At 40.5% G+C, this 22,134-nt stretch overlaps 1 protein-coding gene across 1 annotated transcript in view; it reads left to right on the top strand.

Moving 5' to 3' along the window:
* Positions 1-22,134, top strand: part of Me1 (malic enzyme 1) — a 113,461-nt gene that overhangs the window by 3,228 nt on the left and 88,099 nt on the right. Inside the window, exons 2-3 of the mRNA XM_032909690.1 lie at positions 13,096-13,229; positions 15,114-15,263. Coding sequence (XP_032765581.1) covers positions 13,096-13,229; positions 15,114-15,263 — 284 coding nt within the window. The remainder of the gene's footprint in view (positions 1-13,095; positions 13,230-15,113; positions 15,264-22,134) is intronic.

The raw sequence follows: 22,134 nt of genomic DNA, 5'->3' as shown, positions 1-22,134 counted from the left end.
CAACAACCCAAACCTGAGAGACATAGGATCTTCATACTTTATACAGAATTCTAAACCCTACCACTTGCTAATAGTCAAATGTGTAGCATTTCAGACTGATTCTGTCATAGTTCTTGGGAAGCACTTCTACTTCGTACTTAGGGGATTTACTGTATTTATGAACTTAGCATATATACATATATGTATATACACCTATGCATACCTGTATACATTTACACACACACACACACACACACACACACACACACACACACACACACACTTACATAACTCTTTGAGACAGAATCCCACTTGGTGTAGTTGAAGCTAGAACTCATTAGGTAGACTAGGCTGGCCTTGGACTCAAAGCAGTACTCCGGTCTCAGCCTTCTGGGTGCTACAATTGCAGGAGTGAACACATACCCCACAGCCTGAACTGTTTTTAAGGTGTTTATTTGTGCCATAAATATATATTATATATTATATATGTTTTATATATAAAATTATATATTTATAGTATATATACATATATATATATTTATTTATTTATTTTTGGTTCTTTTTTTTTTTTTCCGACTGGGGATATATATATATATATATGTCAATATATATCAATATATATATACACATATATATGTATATATATATATATATGTATTTGTTTCAGAATATCCTCTGATTTAGTTGACTTGTAATTCTATGTTTTCAGAAATTTTATGTGCTCAGTAATCATGCTTTATAAACTGCTATGCAAAAATTAAAATCATATGAACAATAAAAATAATTATTCCCATTATTTTCCACTTTGTTTATGTAGTGGTGGAAAAACACTAATTGATAGCTTCGTTACAGGTAATTGTTTTTATGAGTGTCCAAGTGCTACCCCTCTTTGGCATTTTATACATTTTGATCCAGTTGTAACTAGGGTTTCTCCTAAGGATTTAATTCGGTCCTAAAAGGCGAGTTTCTGAAAAGTGTTGCTTCATAGCTGCTTGCTTCCCAGCACATCAAGACCTGGGTTGCTGTGTTTTAAGGAAAAGAGAAACAAACAGATCCTGTGTTTAGGAAGAAAAGACACTGCAGTTTAAGACAAATAATTGTTTTGAATAATACAGAGAATATTAAGAATCACTATTTTTCCTGAGGCCATGCAGATGATGTTATAATCTGAGTCATCCATCAACCTCCTGTTTCCAGGCCCCTGAAGCCTTTGAATTTGAAGACGGAAGACAGACTTTAGTCTTCACTATTGTAATTTGGTAACTTTGGAGTAAAATAATAAAAAATGTTTTCAAAATCATGAGTGGGGAAGTTCTAGAGTTTTTATACTGAAAGGTCACCAACTCCACTTTTCACTGATGGAGAGTATCAGGGAGGGCTGTGTGTTCGTGCCTGTGTTTCCATTATGCATAGTCCTAGGGAGGAATCTGAGGGTCGAAGGGTCCTAAGACTCCAGTGTAGTATTAGGAGTAGGCCTTTAAACTTAGACTAGATTACAATATTTTAAAATTAATCCATCTCCAAAGGTATTTTCCAACTTGATTGTGACATAGTACATCTATATTATAAAATAATATACACATATACATGTATGTTATGAAGGTCTTTATGTGCTGTGAATTACATTACTCCAGAACTCTAGTGTTGTAACTCCACCTGAACTGCAGGGTAAGTTGTACCTCAACCTGGATTGTACTTCAAGGCACCACCAAAAATATTCTCTAAAACTAAAGATCAAAAAAACCAGTTAGCACTGACCCTTAAATAAAAAGCAAGGCATATGAAAAGGAACTCTTCATGAGGAGTCAATTTTGAATAAAGTTATAATAGTTACGAATATAAGCCAAGTAGCATACAGCTACCTTCATATTAAAGACATCTTCCTAAATTCTCAATGTTTTTATCACAAAAAAGTATGTGGGGTAATGCATATGGTTAGTTTTATGTATAATGAAATATATATACTTAACTAAATAAACATAATATATCAATTTTTGTTTTTAAATTTAAAATTATTAAAGCTAAATTTTATCTTTTAAATTAAAAAACCTTAGAATGTTACTATATGACATATAGGAGAAATCTGCTATCTTGCATCTTAAAGTAGAAAACTAAACTTCATATCAAACAAATAACATTCTCAAATTTCTCAGGCAATTTATGCTTTCCAAACCATAAGAAAAATTCCGTTGTTAGATCAGGAAAATGGAAAACAACGACTCCTCTGAGAATTAACATGCAACATGAGGGTGTTGCTGACTTTAAGGGATCCGCAAATGTCAAGTTACAACTTCAAAAAATGATACCATGTGGAGTGTCAGTTCTTAAAGCCTGAAAAAAACTACACAAGTGAGAAGCTGGGGTAATCTAATCAGTCATTGCTAGTTTCTTTTAATTTGTGTGTTTAGACCATTTACATTTAATGTAATTGTCATGTTTGGACTTATGTCTAGTATTTTATTAGATGTTTGTCCTCTCTGAGTTTTACTGTGGGATTTATCCTTTTCCATTGTTTTAATATTTATCATATTTTAGTCTATTTAGCTTATGACCACATGTCTTTGCATATGTATTGTTCAACTCACATCTTTATGTTTGGGTAGAACATAAAATTTTAAGTCCTCTTAAAGAGTTTAGGAGAGAGAGTGGAGAATCTGATACAGTTCCCAGATATTTACAGCTTCTATCCTTATTTTTGATTGCTGATGTTCCCAGTTTTCTTCAGGAGACATTTTCCTTCCATTTCAAGAAATTTTTTTTTAGAATAGGTCTGCAGGAGACCAGCTGTCTTGATTCTCTTTCTTTGAGAATGTTCTTATTTTATCCTCATTTCTGAAGCAGATTTTCACTGTGTATGGAAATATCTGTTATCAGTTTTCTTCCTCAGTATTAATAAACATTGTTCCCCTACTTTCTGGTCTCCTTTGTTTGTGATGAGAAAGCTGTAGTCACTTAGATAATTATATGTATGTATATCACTTTTCTTTGGATAGTGGAGCTTGTTTTTCAAGATCTTGTCTATAGATGCTTTTGGAATTAGAATTTTTTGTTAACCTTCTTAGCTTTGTTAAATTTCATAATTCAATAATCTTACATCTTTTGCAGTGCTTTTTTTTTTTATAAATTTTAAAACATTTTCAAGTCTTTTTTTCTTTCTTCTCTTTTGCGTGTGTTTCTCTGATTGTACTTATACACACATGTGTGTGTGGAGGATGTCTTCATTTGTATGTATGTATATACATGTGTGTATGTGTGTATGTATGTATGTATGTATGTGAATACTTGCGTGTATGGTGTATGTCTTCATTTGTATGTATGTATATACATATGTGTATTTGTGTATGTATGTATGTACATACTTGTATGGATGGTGGATGTCTTCATTTGTATGTATGTATATACATGTGTGTATGTGTGTATGTATATATATGCATACTTGCGTGTATGGTGTATGTCTTCGTTTGCTCTTCACTTTGTTCTTTGAGACAGGTTCATCCTCTGAACCTAGAGATCACTGATAGGCTAGTCAGGCTGACCAGTGAACTTCAGGGATGCCTGTCTGCCTCCCTAGTTCAGGGATTAAAAAGCTTGCCACCATTGCTGGCTTTTATGTATAAGAGTGCTAGGCATCAGAAATGAAGTCTGATCAACTGAGCCAACTCACAGCACTCTATCCCTTTAAGACTGATGACCTAAGTGCTAAATGCGGAACAATATTAAAAGGCCTCTTAGTCTTTTATTTCATTCATTTGTCTGCTTAGTTAATTTGTAATGATCCATCATGAACATCCCTGACTTCTCATTCCATTTTATCTCCACTCTTGAGCCCATCCTGTGAATACTTTGAGTTACTGTGTTACTCACTTCTAAAACTTGGATTTGCTTTTATTTCTTTGCTGACACTTTATACTTATTTAAAGGGATTTGCTCTTATATTTGATCATGACATAACTAGTGGCTCTAGATATTTTGACAATAGCACTATAGAGTCATTGTATAAAAGTAACAGGTGTATCTCCTGCTTCTGTGTCCCACCTAGCAGGGTCTGCTTCCTGTAGCTAACACAACTTCCTTCTGTTTGCTCTCTCAAGAAGCCATATCTTTCTGCACTAAGTTCATGGCAATGCTGTCACCTCAGGCATCAGCTTCTCTCTCAGTCATCATTTACTGTTCATTTTAATGTCACTGCTCAGCACACTCTTCCCCTTAATCTCTAAACAAAGCTACTTTTTGTTTTCGCCCTGTGCTGGCTGGGTTTTGTGGCCTTAACATAAGTGAGAGTTGTTTTTGGAAGAGAGATTTCAAATTCTCAACTGAGAAAATGCCCCCAACAGATTGGCCTGGGGACAAGCCTGTGGTGAATTGTCTTGATTGACCATGGTATGGGAGAGCCCAGCTGATTGTGGGTGTGTCGTTTTTGCCTGGTGGTCCTGAGCGCTATAAGGAAGCAGGCTGAGCAAGCCACTTCTCCATGGCCTCTGCATCAGCTCCTGCCCCCAGGTTCCACCCCTGTCTGATTCCTGTCCTGACTTCCCTCATCAATAGAGTGTCACCTTGCAGTTGTAAGGTGACATAAACCCTTTCCTCCCCAAGTTGTTTATGGTCATGATGTTTGATCACAGCCAACAGAAAGCCTAACACACCTGAAGGGACCACATTGGTTATTTTAGTGTAATTTGTGTACTTCTTATTAAAATATCCTGTTTGGTTCCCTTAATTGTAATATTGTGGGCCACACCTCACGTGCTATTGGTGTTTTGCATTTAATCACTTGTTATAGCTAATCTTGCTTATCAATTTGGCATACCTGAGAAGAGAGACCTCTGGTGGGCATTTGCTTCCATCTGGCTGGGTATGTCTGTGGGTCATTTTCTTGATTGTTAATTGATGGGGGTGCTATTCCTGGGCACACTGGCCTGGGATGTATGAAGTAACTGAGCAAGCCAGAGGAAACAAGCTGATAAGCAGCATTCTCCATGGATTCTCCTTCAGTTGCTGTCCCAGGTTCTTGCCTTGACTTCCCACCTTGGCCATTGGATGTAAGTTAAACCTTTTCTTCCCATGTTGCTTATGTTCATGTGGTTTTATAACAGCAGCAAAGTGTAGCCAGCACAGCATTGCAAGCACGGATTCAACAGATAACTTGTTGGAAAATATTGGCCGCGTGTGACAGTTAACTGGGTGCCTGGGCCACAGGGTGCCCAGACATTTGGTCAGTCAGGATTCTTAGGGTATTTGTGGATGAGATTAACTTTCGAATTGAGTGGAACAGATTTCTCCTTTCTGCTGTTGGAGAGCCTCATTCATTAGCCAGAGGTCTGAATGGAATAAAGACTAGGTTGGAAGAGCCTCCTCTGCCTGTCTTTGAGCTGGCAACAGGTTCTCTTTTCTTCTCTTTTCTTCCTAATCTTTTAAACTTAAACTGAAAGATTTCAAGGATCTTGCCCTTTTGGCTTTTAAGTGGATACAATACCACTGACTCCCCTGTCTGCCCCTTGCTAGAGGTAGCACTGTGGCTTTTCTGCCCTGGTAGACATGCGGGCCAATTATAGTTCTCTTATAATTACTAAATCTCAGATATATGTGTCTATACGTATGTATGTATGTATGTATGTATGTATGTATGTATGTATGTATTGCATACATATGATGACCTCTGACTAATGGAGTTTTCATGAGCTCAATGAAGTAGCTAAGTGCAGTCAGAGACAGTTTTTACACATGGCAGCTGTGGCCCTGTGGAAGAAGATGCTTGTGGAATTTCTGGGTTTATCATGTCAGAGGTATGTGTCCTTTAAGATCTACAGCACCATTTTCTGCAGAAGTTCTTGATGAAGGCCAGAAGCCCCTTAACAGTTTAAGTGCATATACTTAAAATCACTATTTAAAATAAACAGTGCACATATTACAAACAAAACTAATTATACTGAAAATATTTAAAAACATGTGATATGTTTATTAAAAACAAATTGTATCAAGAAAATATAATGTATATGTTGACAAATATGTGCAGTTTAAAATAAATCTTTTTATTTGCGTCTTTTTTAGATATCTTACTATTTTGTTCTTCAGGCCTAGTAGCTGAAGTGTAAACAAGTCTGGCTCAAGACTTTGTGTGTGTGTGTGTGTGTGTGTGTGTGTGTGTGTGTGTGTGTGTGTGTGTGACAGAGAGAGAGAGAGAGAGAGAGAGAGAGAGAGAGAGAGAGAGAGAACACACGCGTGTGTTTGTGCATAGATGTGGAGGCCAGAGGCAACCTCAGGATCATCCACCTCTTTTTGAGACAGAGCCTCTTACTGATCTGCAGCTTACTGGTTAGGCTATATGTCACCTTAACAAATTTTTGCAATATGGGGGAATTTTTCTTTTTTGAGACTGAGTCTCTGTAGCTCAGACTGGCTTTGAACATATTTCTTATTTATTTATTCTTAAAGGCAGGATATCACTGTGCAGCCCTGTCTGGACTGGATAAAACTAGCTGTAGATCAGGCTGACCTGAAAGTCATTCAGATCCACCTTCCTCTGCCTGGAAAGTCATACAACACAACTGGCTCTGTCCTTGAAATCTTACTGCTTTGGTCCCTCTATGGCATGCTGGAATTACATGGGCACTATACCCTGAGTCTAAATCCTTAATTATTCCCCTCCCCCCACCCAGGGGAAAAAAAACTCTTAAGAACTGAGAGAATTGAGGAGCCAGGGGAGATGTTCAGTTAGGTGCCTAAATAAGTTTGAGTCTTCAACACCCATGTAAAAATGTTGAGCATATTGATGCACGTCTCTAACCTTAGCACTGATTGGAGGTAGATTTGGGGTGGAATGGTTTCCATACATACTCTGGTGGTCACGCTTTTGCTAGTTCTGGCTCCAGTGGGCCATTGGAACTAATGCTAATTTATCTCAGTGGCTCTCTTCTGCCCTCAAGTACTCTCTGACCCAGGCAGTGGCTGCCACACCAGTTTCATACAGAGACCACCTATCTCGTGGCTCTCTTACTGTGGACTCTGTTCACATTTCCAGCATCCACCCCCTTGTCCCAGTGGTGGCTTCCCTCTCCCAACTCTCTGCCACTGCTCTGTTTACATTCCCAGCACCCGCCCTTAATAGCTATGGTATAAACTCCCAACAACTGGTTAAAATCAAGACTCAACAAACTGCAACCCATGTATTAGACTTATGTGTTAAATTCTCACTCCACAATACATCCATACAATAAACTCACAACCAGTTGATAAGGATATAAACCGCCCACCTAGATAAGGTATATTTACCTACAGAAATCCATCCCACCGACCTTGGCAATTCAAGACCACCCGGATCTGGGTCATCTTCCCCGCCCCATCTTGATTCTCTTTCCTTGCCCCACCCTCCCACCTTACAAAACCTTTACCTCCACCTTATTTTTACTGTCCAATCATGGCCTTGACCTGACTTGTGCCAGCCCTCACCTGCATAGACATCAACCTACAGGTAGAGACAGAAAATCCCTGGAGCTCAGAGGCCAGCCTGCAAATTGATGAGTTCCAGGTTCAGTGAGAGACCGTCTCAAACATAAGGTGGAAAAGAGCCACTAAACAATATAATCAGTGTGGTCTATGTTGTTTATGCACATGCACAGGTGTGTCACATGCATCTGTACACACATGTACACCCCATACATAATATATACCAACATATAAACACAGGAAATAAAATTGCATACCAGTAGGAAAAAAATCATATGTTTTAATTAGAATTAGAAAAGTAATTTAATAATTTAGGGGACTCTAAACACTTTGGGGGGGTGAATGCTTCTCTTTTTGTAGATATAAAATGTGTAAATTCAAAATATGACAATAAAAATTAAAGCTCAATTTTGCCGCCTCTTAAAATTCTTTACTTGTTTTGAAACAGGATCTTGTTATGTAGTCTCTGCAAGAATTGACTTTACAATTCTCCTGCCTTAGCTTCTCTCATGCTGGAATTAGAGACATGTGCCTAGCTTCAATTTCATTTATTTGATTTAGAATAATAACTAATAAAAATATAAATTCTCCTCTGGTATATGTATGTTGATACTATTTTCCAAAATTCTAAAGTATTTTAAATATGAGGAAACATTTTTTAAAAAGCTTGACTGGTCAAATTACTTGCAGTCACATTAAATCTAGAGGGATGGAGGCCCTTGCCTGTGTGTGGTGAGTGCTGCAGGGTATGGAGCAACTTGTCTTCATGGGCATGGATACTCCAGTGTTAGGTACCTCACTTCTTTTCCTGAGTGTAACTGCATAGTACTCTAGGCACGAAGGCATCTTGTTCATCTTCTCTATCGAGCACTTGAGTTCCCTTTAGGTGAAGTCTCTCTCTGCTTGTTACCTTTCACTTGCTTTTCTGGTTTGTAATATTGCTTTTCCATGAAAGAAAAAAATAGTATGCAGTTACAGAAATTGTTGAATTCATTCATAATTTGTGGGTTATTTATTAAGTGTCAAGTAGTATTCTAGGCACTAGATAAACAAACATAGTCATTTATACTCTATTTCAGTGCTCTTAAACACATTAATGAGTCATTTGTTATTAATAAGTCAGCTTGGTTTAGTTTTAGTTATAACTCTGAGACAAGTGAGTCCAAACCATGCAAGTTCTCTGGGAGCATTAGAGCAGGCCATTGCAGAAGACTGGATGCCGTTTGTTTTCTGAATTGTTTCTGCTGAGTCAGCGAATCACTCCTGCATATCCCTCAGTTATCAGGTGTTTGCACAGAGCTGCTAACACAAGCCCTCCTGCTAGCATTTCTACATAACAGGCTTAGATTACTCAGGAAGCTATGGGGAAGAGAGAAGAGTCACTTTGTTTGCTGCCCCTTAAGTGAAACAGTGCCCTTCTGCTGCCTAGTGATTCAAGAGTCTTGAAGGAGTAAGAAAAGAAGGAAGAAACCTCAGATTGTTCTGAGAGGTGAGGGCCATAGGGGGCCAGAAAACCTGGTCTATATGTGGACATTTAACCTCTCAACTACTTGACACATTTGAGAGGTTAGATGCAGATGAGACCCTGTATGTACTCAGAAGTCATCGTTTGCTTCGCAGGTAACATGATCATACAGCTTCTTTGAAATGCTGCATTCTCGGGTCTAGACATGGCTGACTTGTTTCTAACTTTCTATAAAATGGTTTTTAAATGATGCCTCTACTAATATGGCAAATAAAGGCTATGGTTAACTAAAATAATTTATTCTAAAAGTTTCAGGGATTCTAAGATTTGTTTCTTTCTTTCTTCCTTCCTTTTCTTTCTTTCTTTCTTTCTTTCTTTCTTTCTTTCTTTCTTTCTTTCTTTCTTTCCTCCTCCTCCTCCTCCTCCTCCTCCTTCTTCTCCTTCTCCTTCTCCTCCTCCTCCTTCTCCTTCTCCTTTTCTCCTTCTCCTTCTCCTTTTCTCCTTCTCCTTCTCCTTCTCCTTCTCCTTCTCCTTCTCTTCTCCTTCTCCTCTCCTCCTCCTCCTCCTCCTCCTCCTCCTCCTCCTCCTCCTCCTCCTACTCCTCCTCCTCCTCCTGCTGCTGCTGCTGCTTCCTGTTGTGTTTTATAAAAAGGTAGAGAGGGATATGTTTGTTGGAGGTTTGGTAAGGTGTGGGGAAGGCATTCCTTCCTCCTGAGGGACCAGCCACAAGATAGTATAATATAGAATAGAGTTTATTCAGGACATGGAGAGGGGAGTTGAGAAGATAGTAGAGACAGAGAAAGGCAGGGGGAGGGGGAGAAGGAGGCCATGAGCACGTGGAGAGAAATGGGAGAGAGAGGGTAAGGGACAAGAGGACAGAGCAGGAACAAGAAGGCAAGAGCAAGAGAGAGGAGGGCCCAAGCAGCCCCTTTTATAGTAAGTCAGGTATTCCTGGCTGTTGCCAGGTAACTGTGGGGTAGAACCTAGACAAAATGCTAACACTTAATGATATGAACCCAATAATGGGATCTTCTCTTTCCTTTTAACTTGGTCTATTTTCCCAGATTACCCCCCCCCCTTTTAAACAGTTGAGTTGGTGCCCTGGTGGGTCTGTGAATATTTGGCGAACACCATAGGAGTCTGCAGTTACTAAACGTCAAAGACTATGGGGAGGTTTCCAGACGGCGTTCTCATTTACATGGTGCATGGCTCACAGTGTAGGTCTGTTGGATCAGATGCAGGACAGTCTAAGTAGAAGGCCAGCTCTATCTGAGTAAAGATGGCTGAGCGCCTCTGTTACTCAGGAAGGGGCTCCTGTCAGTACTCCGAGCATGAGCTGTAATCTCAGAGCATGAGCTGTAATCTCAGAGCACCATAGTTCAGCTGGTATTTTTGCAGGCTGCTTGTCACAGCAGTAACATTCAGTGCTTTTGCTTCTCTGTAATGCTTGCATTTATTGAATTTTTTTCTTTTTGGCCTTACATCCCCCTCCCACTCTCTTTCTGTGTTAGAAAAGAGTCCAAGTTACTATTCTTTTTCATATATATGCATATGATACATACAATTGAATATCTGTTCAATTTTCCCTTCCATCAACTGTCATTCCTCATTGTAGGAACAGTCATGGACAGAGGAAGTGTCTGCAGAGTCACTAGGTATTTAGTGTATATGTTCCTGTCCATCATGACTGTCAGACAGTAGCATCACAAGGGGCTACAGCTGCACAATGCTATGGACTAGGTATTTAAAATGATGGAGGGGATCCAGTTCCTGGTCACAGACAGCCATCTTGTGACCTCACACGACAGAAGGGGGTCCAGGCTCTCTGGGGTTTCTTTATCTTATTCTAGTCCTGTTCATAAAGGAGACTACCAGTCATCTTCCAAAGATTCTGCCTCCTTATGAGACTGCCTGAAGGCAATGATTTCCACAAATCAATTAGGGAGTGTCCACAAACATTCTAACCACTGTACCAACCATCATACATGTCAGCACTTAAGAATGGGCCCAAAGAAACAGCAGTCCAGCCTTGGAATAGAACCCTGTTAGGATTCAGTGTCTCCCCTGGGAATGCTCTAGGGAGTATTCCTTATCCCAGTCCACCAGACAGTTCTCTGTATTAATGACCTTGGGCTTCTTTGCATTGGCATTCCACAGTGTGTGCCAACAAATCCCTTTGGTCCATTCTGGCTTTTCTATCAACTTCTTATTTTTATTTTATTTGCTCGTTCTGGAGTTTTATAGCCTTTTATAATTATTAGTGCTTTATTCTGTGTTTATGTAAAGTTGATAATCTGACATAGGAATAAGAGAGGTGATGAGCCTAGAAAGGCTTTGGAGAGGCACAAGCTTGGGGTCAGTCTTGATGGGAGGAGAAGCAGGTAAGGATTACCTTTTCTAAAAGGACATAACTACATCAATTTCCCCCTTCCCATTCCTTCCTTGCTCCTTCAAAATTATGACCTCTTTAAAGTGTAATCCTCTGTCTCTCTGTCTCTCTCTGTCTCTCTATCTCTGTCTCTGTCTCTCACACAGAGTACATTTACATTACTTTGTATCTATGACTTCACGGCTGACCACTTGGTATTGGGCAACCAATTGGGGGCTCAGCCCTGGGGAGGAATATTTCTCCTCCTACCAACATTCCTTAGTTACTTGTAGTTCTCAGTCTATGTGGAGCCCTGTGAGATTGTCCCCTTCTGTATTAGCATGTCTATTGGAGGTCTACTTCTTCAGGTCTTGTTTAGGTGGCTGTATGATAGTCAAGGTGTCCTGGGTGGAACTTCTTGTCTTTTTCGGAGACAAAGTTCTCACAGCAGATTTCCTGCTCCCCTGGCTCTGACCGTCTTTCCTCCCTTTTCCATGATGTTCCCTGAGCCTTAGGTGAAGCATGTCTATTGGAGGTCTACTTCTTCAGGTCTTGTTTAGGTGTTACAGATGGGTCAGTTGGGGCCGGGTGCTCCGCATTTGACTGGTTTCTGAAGTGGTCCATCTGTTCTTGCAAAGGGAAGTTTCTTTGGTAAGTGTAAGAACTACACTTACCTATGGGAAGAAGGACAAATATATACTATACTTACCTATAGGTAGAAAGATAAATATTTACAATGCAGTTAGGAATTGTGATGGTTTAGTAAAGTTGCAGTTGTAGGTTCACCTATAAGATCCATGACCTCACTATCCCCTGGTCATTGACTTGATTTCTAGTATTAGATAATGATTTCCTTCCAGTTAAGTGGGCCTTAAATCCAGTTACGAGCTGTTGGTTACTGAGGGCTTGTGTGACAAGGTACCCTTAGGGATATCTTACCATGATGGTGACTGTTAGGGTTTATAACTGTTACAACTGGGTAGGACTGTTGGCTGCTTCCCTTCCTTGGAAGCTTACATAGCACCTTCCAATACCTTTCAAGTCATCTACTGGGTTTTATGTCTGAAGTGCATGGTGTCAAGAACATTCTTATTAAAGATGTCATACATAGAAGAATTAAGAACATGGTGCATTGGACTTCTGGGGGAAATTAGCATAACCAGAATTGCATAAGGATGGTAGGAGATAACCTGAGAAGGAGAGTTGGATCAGGTCCCTGAGAGTCCTGCAGTTTATTTCCTGACCTAGTTCAGAGTTGCAAGTGCAACAGGTGTCAGCTGATCTACTTCTGTTCACATGTAAAAGTAGATAACTATTCACTTTTATATTTTTCTAACATTAATGATTGCATCTCTCATTTTTGTATGCACATGCATGTAGTATATGTGCTTTATGTACATGTATGTTTGATTTGCATTGCACATATGTGCATATGCATGGGGAGGCCAGAGTTAGACTAGGCGCGTTTCTTGATCACTTTCAAGCTTATGTTTTTGACACAGGGTCACTCACTGACTGGCCAGTTGGAGGCCCACCTGTCTCCCCTCTTAGCTGCAGGCCAGACTTGTGTGTAAGTGCTGGGCACCACAGCTCAGGTCCTGGTGTTTGCACAGTGGACACTTCATTGTCTGAGTTCTCTCTCCCAGGCCTTATTTCTGTGTTTTAGGCTGTTTGCTCATGTTCGTTCTCCACTCTCATCTTCCCATCTGTGGGTAAGGAAGCAGATGGCTAAGCACAGTTGTCGGCTGCGCCTCCAGCAGCGTTAGACCCTGCACTCCCCCGGGTCCGTGTGCTCGTGGGCTGCGTCTTCTCCAAATCAGTGTTTGCTTCTTTGTCACAGGACTTGGCTTTTACTCTGGAAGAGAGGCAACAGCTGAACATTCATGGCTTGTTGCCGCCCTGCATCGTCAACCAGGAGATCCAGGTCCTTAGAGTAATTAAGAATTTCGAGCGTCTGAACTCTGACTTCGACAGGTAACACATTTATGAACATTTTTCTCTTATGGAATCTCTTAGAGTCTTTTGTAAAGAAACTTGAGCTATTACGTGATTTGGAATGTGTAGTTAACTTTGAGAAGAATTTGTTTGCAAATACAGTGATTTTTTTTTAAACATTTACTTTCTCTAGGATATTTGAATGAAGTATTTTTATAATCTAATCTCAGTTTATCTTTCTCAAGATTATTTTTCTAGGAGAAAATGATATATGCCCATATAACTTAATATGTTATTTATTTATATGAATACTCTGAGCTGTCTTCAGACACACCAGAAGAGGGCATCAGATCCCATTACAGATGGTTGTGAGCCACCATGTGGTTGCTGGGAATTGAACTCAGGACCTCTGGAAGTGCAGTCAGTGCTCTTAACCACTGAGCCATCTCTCCAGCCCATGTTATTTATTTATAAGTAAACATAAACATTCTTAACAAAAAGGGAAGAAATAGCCATGAAAATTGCTGTCTTCATTTCTAAAATTGATCATTGGTCGTGGCTAGTGTTTCTAGCTACCCTCTTCTGGTGGAGTGATGCTGACTTTCAGTCCTGAACAATATGGGCCTTGGTAGTGCTCCCTACATGGGTATATAGTGCTCCCTACATGGGTGTATAGTGCTCCTTACATGGGTGTGAGTTTCATTCACAGGACAGCAGGGTGGGACTGTGGCAGGAAGGGGCAGCTTATCAGGTAAGTTCCTCTGAAGGCAACTTCTGTGGGAACTGTTATTCCCTCCTGAGGATGGCTTTCCCAGTGACCTAACCACTTTCTGCTAATGTCATTTCTTGATTTCCCAGCACCTTTCCAAGCAGCACTTTGGAGAAGACCAAGTTTTCTGCACACATTCACATACTTAAGTTCACACACAGAAATCACTCCAAAGGGCCTAGTTTTTTTATTGAACAGTTTTTCAAGATTTTTCAGTTGTACAATGTAGTTTGAATTTTATTGAAGGTTACAGGTAATACAGAAAGGATTATGTGTTGTAGAAAGAGACTTGCCTCTACCCAGAGTAAGGCCATTAACAGCTGGATATGATGGTGCGTTCATTTAATCTCAGCACTCAGGAAGCAGAGCCAGGTGGATCTCTATATGTTCCATGCCAGCCTGGTCTAAAGTGAGTCCTAGGCCAGCCAGGACCATGTGGTCAGACTGTCAAAAAAGAAAGGAAGGGAAGGAAGAAGGAGCCATTAGCTTGCCTAAGTTAGTGGTTAGGCTCTCCTGTGATACTCTCATCTCTTTATAAAGTAGGGACTACGTCTGTCTACTGAACAGAATTGTTACGTTAGCAATAATAGTAATGTTTGAATGACAATAATCAAATTTGTGTGTCCTTATTTTTTGAGATCATGAGGTTTTATGGTGTGTATATATTTGTGTGTGTGTGCACATGTATGTATATGTCTGTGTGCATGCACATGCATGCAGTTGTGGAGACCAGGAGTTGATGTTGGCTCTCTTCCTCTATTGTTTTCCATCTCATTTTCTGAGACAGAGTCTCTCACTGAACCCAGAGCACATTGACTGACTAACCTACTGAGCTCTGGGGTCTGCTTGTCTGTAACCCTGCACGGGGTTATAGGTGTGGACTACTGAGTGGTGTTTTTGCGTTGATTCCAGAGATCCAAACACAGATCCTCACGTGTGCATGTGCAGATCCTCGGGTTTCCATGGAGCAAGCTCCCTAGCCCCTTGAAGGATATTTCTAAACATTTTTGCTATTTCCCTTATAAGACAGGGTCTCACTATGGAACCCAATCTGTCTACTTGACTAAAGATGTGTTGTGTACTTGGTTGAAATTAGATTTCTAATAGCCATTTTGACTATTGGAAATAGATCTAATTGTGTCTCATTTCCACAGGTATCTTCTGTTAATGGATCTGCAAGATAGGAATGAGAAGCTCTTTTACAGTGTGCTTATGTCTAATGTTGAAAAGTTCATGCCTATCGTTTACACTCCCACCGTGGGTCTTGCATGCCAACAATACAGTTTGGCATTCCGGAAGCCAAGGTATGAAACTTTTATTTTAAATACAATTTGCATTTTATCTTTTTTGTAAATTTTTTAAATTTTGTAACTGACATGAGTTGTATTAATCTATCATACAGAACATGTGTAATCATGAAATGGCTAAATTGAGCTCGTTAATGGGTATATTATCAGTTATATTTGGCAATTATTCAAGCCAATTAAAATATATTATTATCAGTGAATTTTGGCAAGAACACTGAAACCAGTCTCCTAGCAATTCCACGAATCCGATATGTTGGAGCACGGAGAGCTGGCTCACACTGCTCTTCGAAGGGCCACACTGAGTAGCTCACAACTGCCTGCTACTCAGTTCCCGGGGGTTCAACACTCTCTTCTGGCTTCATGGGGTAGGACAACTGCATTCATGTTCATATATACATTCACACTTAAATCTTAAGCATTTAAGTAGTTAAATAATTAAAATAGGTTTTCATTATCTGTAGTCACTGTGGTACACAGTAGGGCTCTCTAATTCCTTCTTATCTAGTTGAAATTCTGCATTATTTGACATGTATCTCCTAATTGTGCAGCAAATCTTCCAGCCCCTGCTAACTACTTCCGTTGTTTGTGTTGTGAGTTTGACTAAATCAGTGAGCTACCAGGTTGTGCCTCCCATTCTGGGTTTGGCTTGTTTCGCTTAATATACTGTCCTCCAGGTTCCCCCAGGGTTTTATACTGACAGTATACACTCCTTCCTTAAGACGGAACAGTATACTATTGTGTGTGCCTTCATAAACTCATTTGTTACAGAAATTAAGTCTGATTATGTATGTATCATTCATACCCCAGCCAACAGGTCTCTGATCATTTTAAGGATAGGCATTTCACAGGGGTCAAGTGGCAGCTTCACCAAAACGATTCAACCCAGCATAGGTGACAAATTATGGAGCTGAAACTTAGGGAAGGAGAAGCCTTATGAATCTGGTCAGTCTAGGGACTTTCTGAAGTCATGAAGTTGTTCACTTCCTGTTTTAATGTCTTTCCACTTCCTGCAGGATTGACTGTTTCAACACTCCACCTAACATCCTATGTCTTAAGAAACTTCTTTCAAAATGAGAGGTTTTATTAGACAAAACCACTCAGTAACACTCCTCCAGTGGCTGTCAACTGCTAATAGCTCCTAAGTAAGGGGCGGGGTCAGAGAACACCTCAGTCTGTGTATTTCATGGAATTTCTAATATTTTAGTTTGTGCATTATGTATGCTATGATTATATCTGTTTAAATTATGACAGTGATGAAGAGTATCAATGTGGATCGCTGAAGAGACCCAATTATTAGGATTTCTAGGTTTTGCTTTGTTTTTACCCAGAAAATCTTTTTCTTTTCAGTGCCTAGAGTTGAACCCAGGGCCTTGCATATGCTAAACAAGTGCTCTTCCACCCTCAACCCCTCCTGGAAAATTCTTTTGGGGGAACATGGGAGTGTGTGTTGAGACAGGTTCTATGTAGCCCTGGCTATCCTAGGAGTAACTATGCAGGAACAGGCTGGCCTGGAACTTATAAAACCCATCTGTTCCTCCCAGGTGCTAGGACATGTGACACTGTCCCTAGCCTTCTGGAAAGGTCTTAAAGAAAAAAAAAATATATATATATATATATATGAATGAGATGAACTATTAAGATGAACTACAGTAAAACAGTCAGGATTTCAAAACTTTCTTGGAGTAGTCATTAGTCAACAGTAACTGCACTTCCTAATTTGTTATTATGTGGTAATTACTGACACCATAATGACCTGGGTTTGAACCCATCTCTAGATGGTTACATTTATTAGTCTAAATGTTGTTTACTTAAATGAAAATATAGTCTGAATATATCCAGAATCTCAAGATGAGGGTGTCCTTTTTAATTGAAACTTGATTTGTGAAATAGCAATAAGAAAACAAGCTTAAACTATACATGGACTGACCCTGGACTCTGACCTCATAGGTAGCAATGAATATCCTAGTAAGAGCACCAGTGGAAGGGGAAGCCCTGGGTCCTGCTAAGACTGAACCCCCAGTGAACTAGATTGTTGGGGGGAGGGCGGCAATGGGGGGAGAGTGGGGAGGGGAACACCCATAAAGAAGGGGAGGGGAGGGATTAGGGGATGTTTGCCGGAAACCGGGAAAGGAATAACACTGGAAATGTATATAAGAAATACTCAAGTTAATAAAAAAAAAAAAAAAAAAATTGGAAAAAAAAAAATACCAAAAAAAAAAAAAAAAAAAAAAAAAAAACAAGCTTAAAATAATATTTAAAAAAAAAAGATCCCTGCAGCTGGCATTCCTTCAACCAAATAGTGTTGAAGTGGGGAGTATAGCTGCATTAACCATGAAATGAATGGTTAATTGAATCGAAACTCTCGGAGCCTTTAAATGTGATGTATAGGCGGATGATGCTAATTTTATTTAAGTTAGAACTACTTTAGGAGCTCAGTAACTAATTGTAAAGTAAGCATGGGTGGTTTCATGGCCAGTTTGAGTAAGTGCAGGCTGGATGCTCAACCTTTGAAATATTGCTCTTACGGGCTCTGTGACCTGATCACCTGTGAAAGGCCCCGCCTCTTTATACCGTAACTGCAATTGAGGTTTGAGCAGTTACATTTAGAGAATGCAGCTTCCGTGACTTGTGACCACCTTGGTAGTTTAACATTATTCTTCTTACTACTGAGACAGCGAAATGTAAACCTCCAGACAGTCCAGTGCCCAGAGGTCCTGGGGCTGCTGTCAGAGGCAGGGGGGCTGGCTTGTAGAAAATGGGCCAGATGGGTATTTATGGGAAGGGTCATTCTGGATTCAGGTATTGCTGGCTAGGGTGAGCTAAGGCTGTGCTTATTTGAACTTGGTTTTCTTGAATTTAAGCCACATTGAGTGGTCAGCTGTGGTAGTGGCTCACGAGGGGCGGGAGGGTTGGAGGGAGAGGCTGGTGGGTCTCTGGGTGAAGCCAGCCTTGTCTACCCAGAGAGTTCTGGGCCAGCAAGAGAGACATAGTGAGAGCCTGCATAGACATGTTAAGGTTACTGTTTCGAACCAGGAAGGATAGTAACCCTACACCTCTCACTTAGCCTGTAAGCTTTAGAGATTCTGTTAAATGTCAGACCACTGATTTTGTTTTTAATGCTTTCAGAAGAGTGATGTGATTGTTACATGCAGGCAAACTCGTGCCATTGGCTTGTAGTGACACCTTTGGTTTTTATTTCTACAGGTTCTCAGTTTGTGCTCTTGTTCATTTGTTTTGTTACCTTTAAAATAAGTTCAGAATTTGCACTGGTCGTGTTTGTTTGTTTTTGTTTTGCTTTTTGCATTGGTCATGCTTTAAGGTTTTTAGAAAGAGAGTGCCACAGTGGATGCTCCTAAAAGCTCTTAAACAAGCTAGAATGAATTAGTTTTTAACTGTTGCGTCAGTGGACTTTTGAGCAATTCTTCAGAAAAAGCTGCTTGTCACTAACAGTGGAGATGCAGGTGGTGATGAGCTCAAGAATTACAAGTGCAGATTATTCTTTTCCTGAGCGGGACAAGGGCTGCATTTATGAAAGTGTGTGTGTGTGTGTGTGTGTGTGTGTGTGTGTGTGTGTGTGTGTGTGTGACATTTACTAAGTAGGAGTGAGGTCAAGTCTCTGCTACCACAGCTACTAGGAATTCAGTGTGTGCCCAGAGGAGTTTCGAATTCCAAAGTATTTTCTTTCTTAAGCATTGCCTTAATGAGGAAAAATGTGGAGAATGGAAAAAATGTAGACATGATTCAAACATCAGTTCTTTACATCAAGATCTAACGGTCAGCCCAATTTATGCGTAGACGTATAAATCTCTTTGGCAAGGCTGCGAGACTTATCTTCTACTGTAAAAGACCTTCAGAAACACAAAGTAACAGCTCATTGAGTCTCTGCTTCATGTAGCGACTGCACATGTGGAAAACTTGAGTGGAAATTTCGGTTTTATATCCAAAAATAATTTTGCTACAGTCTGTGTGGCACATCCAGGTGTTTTGATTTAAGTTGACGTGTAACATGTGGAGAATTCAGAAATAGTTTGCCAAGTTTTATCTCAGGTAGCACTCATGAAGGCACACACATTGAATTACTTTTCCATTTACAAGAGTGCGTGCATTTTAAATGAGAATTATAAAGCTTAGTCTTCATTACTAAAAGTAAAACGTAAATTGAAAAGAGGAAGTGATTCTTAGATCATTTTGTATCTTACCTTCTCATGCCTGGAGTACTACATTTAATAGATAGCTGTGTTTTTGATGGGTTATTGACATATTGGGCTCTGTCCATAGAAGGGGGCTGAGTAGTAACAGCTATTAAACTGGTCTCCTGAGAGTGAACTGGGGGAAGTAAGGGACCCAAGCCTACAGGGCTTAAGTCTTCACTTCCTCCCAAGTCCTTTGTGTAGGAGACAGCACCCCTTTTCACAGGGTAGCCATAGAGGGGGAACTGCAGTCGCTGGGTGGACATTCTTGCAGGGATTTAGCTCTTTCCAGAGTGTTTCTGACAGGCATTGGAATATGCTCTCCCCACCTTCAAACCTGGAAATAGTTGAGTGGTTCGGGATAATTGTTGATGAGACCTGCTCTGAATGAGATCCTAGCAGTGGGTTTATTGTGAGCTATTGAATTCTAAGGTCACTTCCTTTTATTTATTTTGTGCTAAATTTATTGTGATGCTGTAAGGTTCTGTTTCTTCCTTTTCTTCTGTGCAGCCTCTGTTTCTGGCTTAGGAATTGTTTGTGTTCTTGCTTGGGGAGGACCATGTCAAGGTGGCTCATGTGTAGGTTAATCTGACCATGACCTCTGGATGTTCAGTGGTGCACTTTGTGTGGCTTGTTCACCTGGGAATGGTCAGTGATGAGAGACTTCACATCTCAACCCAGAAGCTCAGGGTTACTCTCTGCATGTGCAGCCAGGGTTCAATGCTCTGTTTTGTCTAGCTCCACTGTCTGGCCTGGGTACAGGAGTAACTTCTTCACCTTCACTGTACATCAGTGCAGTGCACACCAGTGTAGGGCACACCAGTGTAGGACACATCAGTGTAGGGCACACCAGTGTAGGGCACATCAGTGTAGGGCACACCAGTGTAGGGCACATCAGTGTAGGGCACATCATTGTAGTGCACACCAATGTAGTGCACACCAGTGTAGGGCACACCAGTGTAAGGCACATCAGTGTAGGACACATCATTGTAGGGCACACCGGGGCAGGGCACACCAGTGTAGCATACACCAGTGCAGTGCACAGCAGTGAAGGGCACACCAGGGCAGTGCACATCAGTGTAGAGCACACCGGTGCAGTGTACATCAGTGTAGGGCACATCAGTGTAGGGCACACAGTGTAGTATACCTTGCTTCTTTGAGTGACATCTTTGAGATAACGTGTTAGCTTTTAAAATATGCATATCCCTGGTGGCCTGAGCAGTGTCACACATGTTCTTAGTGAACACAAAGAATTGAATCTCTTGATTTGCATGATTTTGTGGGGTTTTTCTGGGTCAAGAGAATAAGGAACTATTTTCACAGGTTACCTCAGGTCACTTTCATGAAGAGAGACAGTCAGTTTTTGTTAACATTCTGTAAGTGGCTTATGAAGCAGTACCTTCGGGGCTTTGGAGCCTCTCGTGAAGGAACCTGACACGCCAGTTATACAGTGCTGAGGGTGGAGCACACCTTTCATCCCAGCACTCAGAAGGCGGAGGCAGCTGGATCTTAATTCAAGGCCAGACTGTTCTACAGATGAGTTCCAGGACAGCCAAGGCTACCCAGAGAAACATGGTCCCCAAAAACAAAACAAACAGACAAAACCCTGAAGAAGTTCAGTTAACATCTTTCATTGCGATGTTGAGATTTATCAGAAACAGTATACTTTTAAACAAGAGGAATTCATAATCATTTAATGACTTGATTCATTAAAATTCTCACTATATCCCTACAAACTTTTGACCACAACAAGCATGTAATTTTATCCCCGTGTGCCCTGGCTGTGGTGCTTGAATGGCTAAAGCAGAAAGTTGGTATTTCTCACGTGGTTAGAATAGTCACGCTCCTTGGATGTCGGTGTTTGTGTCAGGCTCTCTCAGGCTCCTGGTGCTGGCTTTCCTCTGTCCTGTGGAAAGCTAACGGGTTGTAGTTAGAAATCTGCAAGAGCTGGCAGTGCTCCTTCTGGGGCAGTGCTCCTTCCAGCTTTACCCTTATTTGGAAATAATATTTATGTAAAGATGGAGTCAGTAATGTTTAGTTATTGTTGGTTTTATTTTTTAAAATGTTTATTTTATAATTTGAAAGCAGTCATTCCAAGAAAAGTATCACCAAGGTGTTCAGGGCCAGATTTCATAGAGAGAGGGAAGAAGGGAGGGAAGGAGGGAAGAGAGGAGAGAGAGTGAATGAGAGTGTGAATGAGAGTAGAGGGAGAGCGCTATCTAAGCGGCCCTGTGACTAAGTGGTCGCACCAGAGCCACTTAAGGGCCAGGGAAGGGCCTGGCTGATCCTACGGCACAGTGAGGCCTGAAGTCGGCCTGTGGCACACAGTCCTCCTGTGGAGGAGGACCTCTTCTCTAGCAGGATTTTTAACCCCTTGTAATGACCCAACATCATGGAGAGTAATTTAAGGCCTACATAGTAAATGCTACTCATGCTTAAAAATGACCTTTGTAGCTGTTTTCAAAAGTTAACGTGATGTATTTGTTAATGAACATTATTCTTCATAGGGCTTATAAAATATAGTCTTCTTCATAGGACTTATCGTGTTTGTTTCCCCAGCAGCAGAATTCTAATAGGTATTTCATGAGAATGTTGCTCTACTATTGTTTCATTCATTTTTATGTTAATTAGTTAATTAATTGTGTGTGTGTGTGCGTGCTGCTATGTATTAGGGCCTA

This window comes from Rattus rattus, chromosome 8, assembly GCF_011064425.1.
Source record: "Rattus rattus isolate New Zealand chromosome 8, Rrattus_CSIRO_v1, whole genome shotgun sequence".
In the NCBI taxonomy this organism is placed as follows: domain Eukaryota; kingdom Metazoa; phylum Chordata; class Mammalia; order Rodentia; family Muridae; genus Rattus; species Rattus rattus.
The sequence above is the reverse complement of the archived record's forward strand: the minus strand, read 5'-3'. Positions and strand labels throughout refer to the sequence as shown.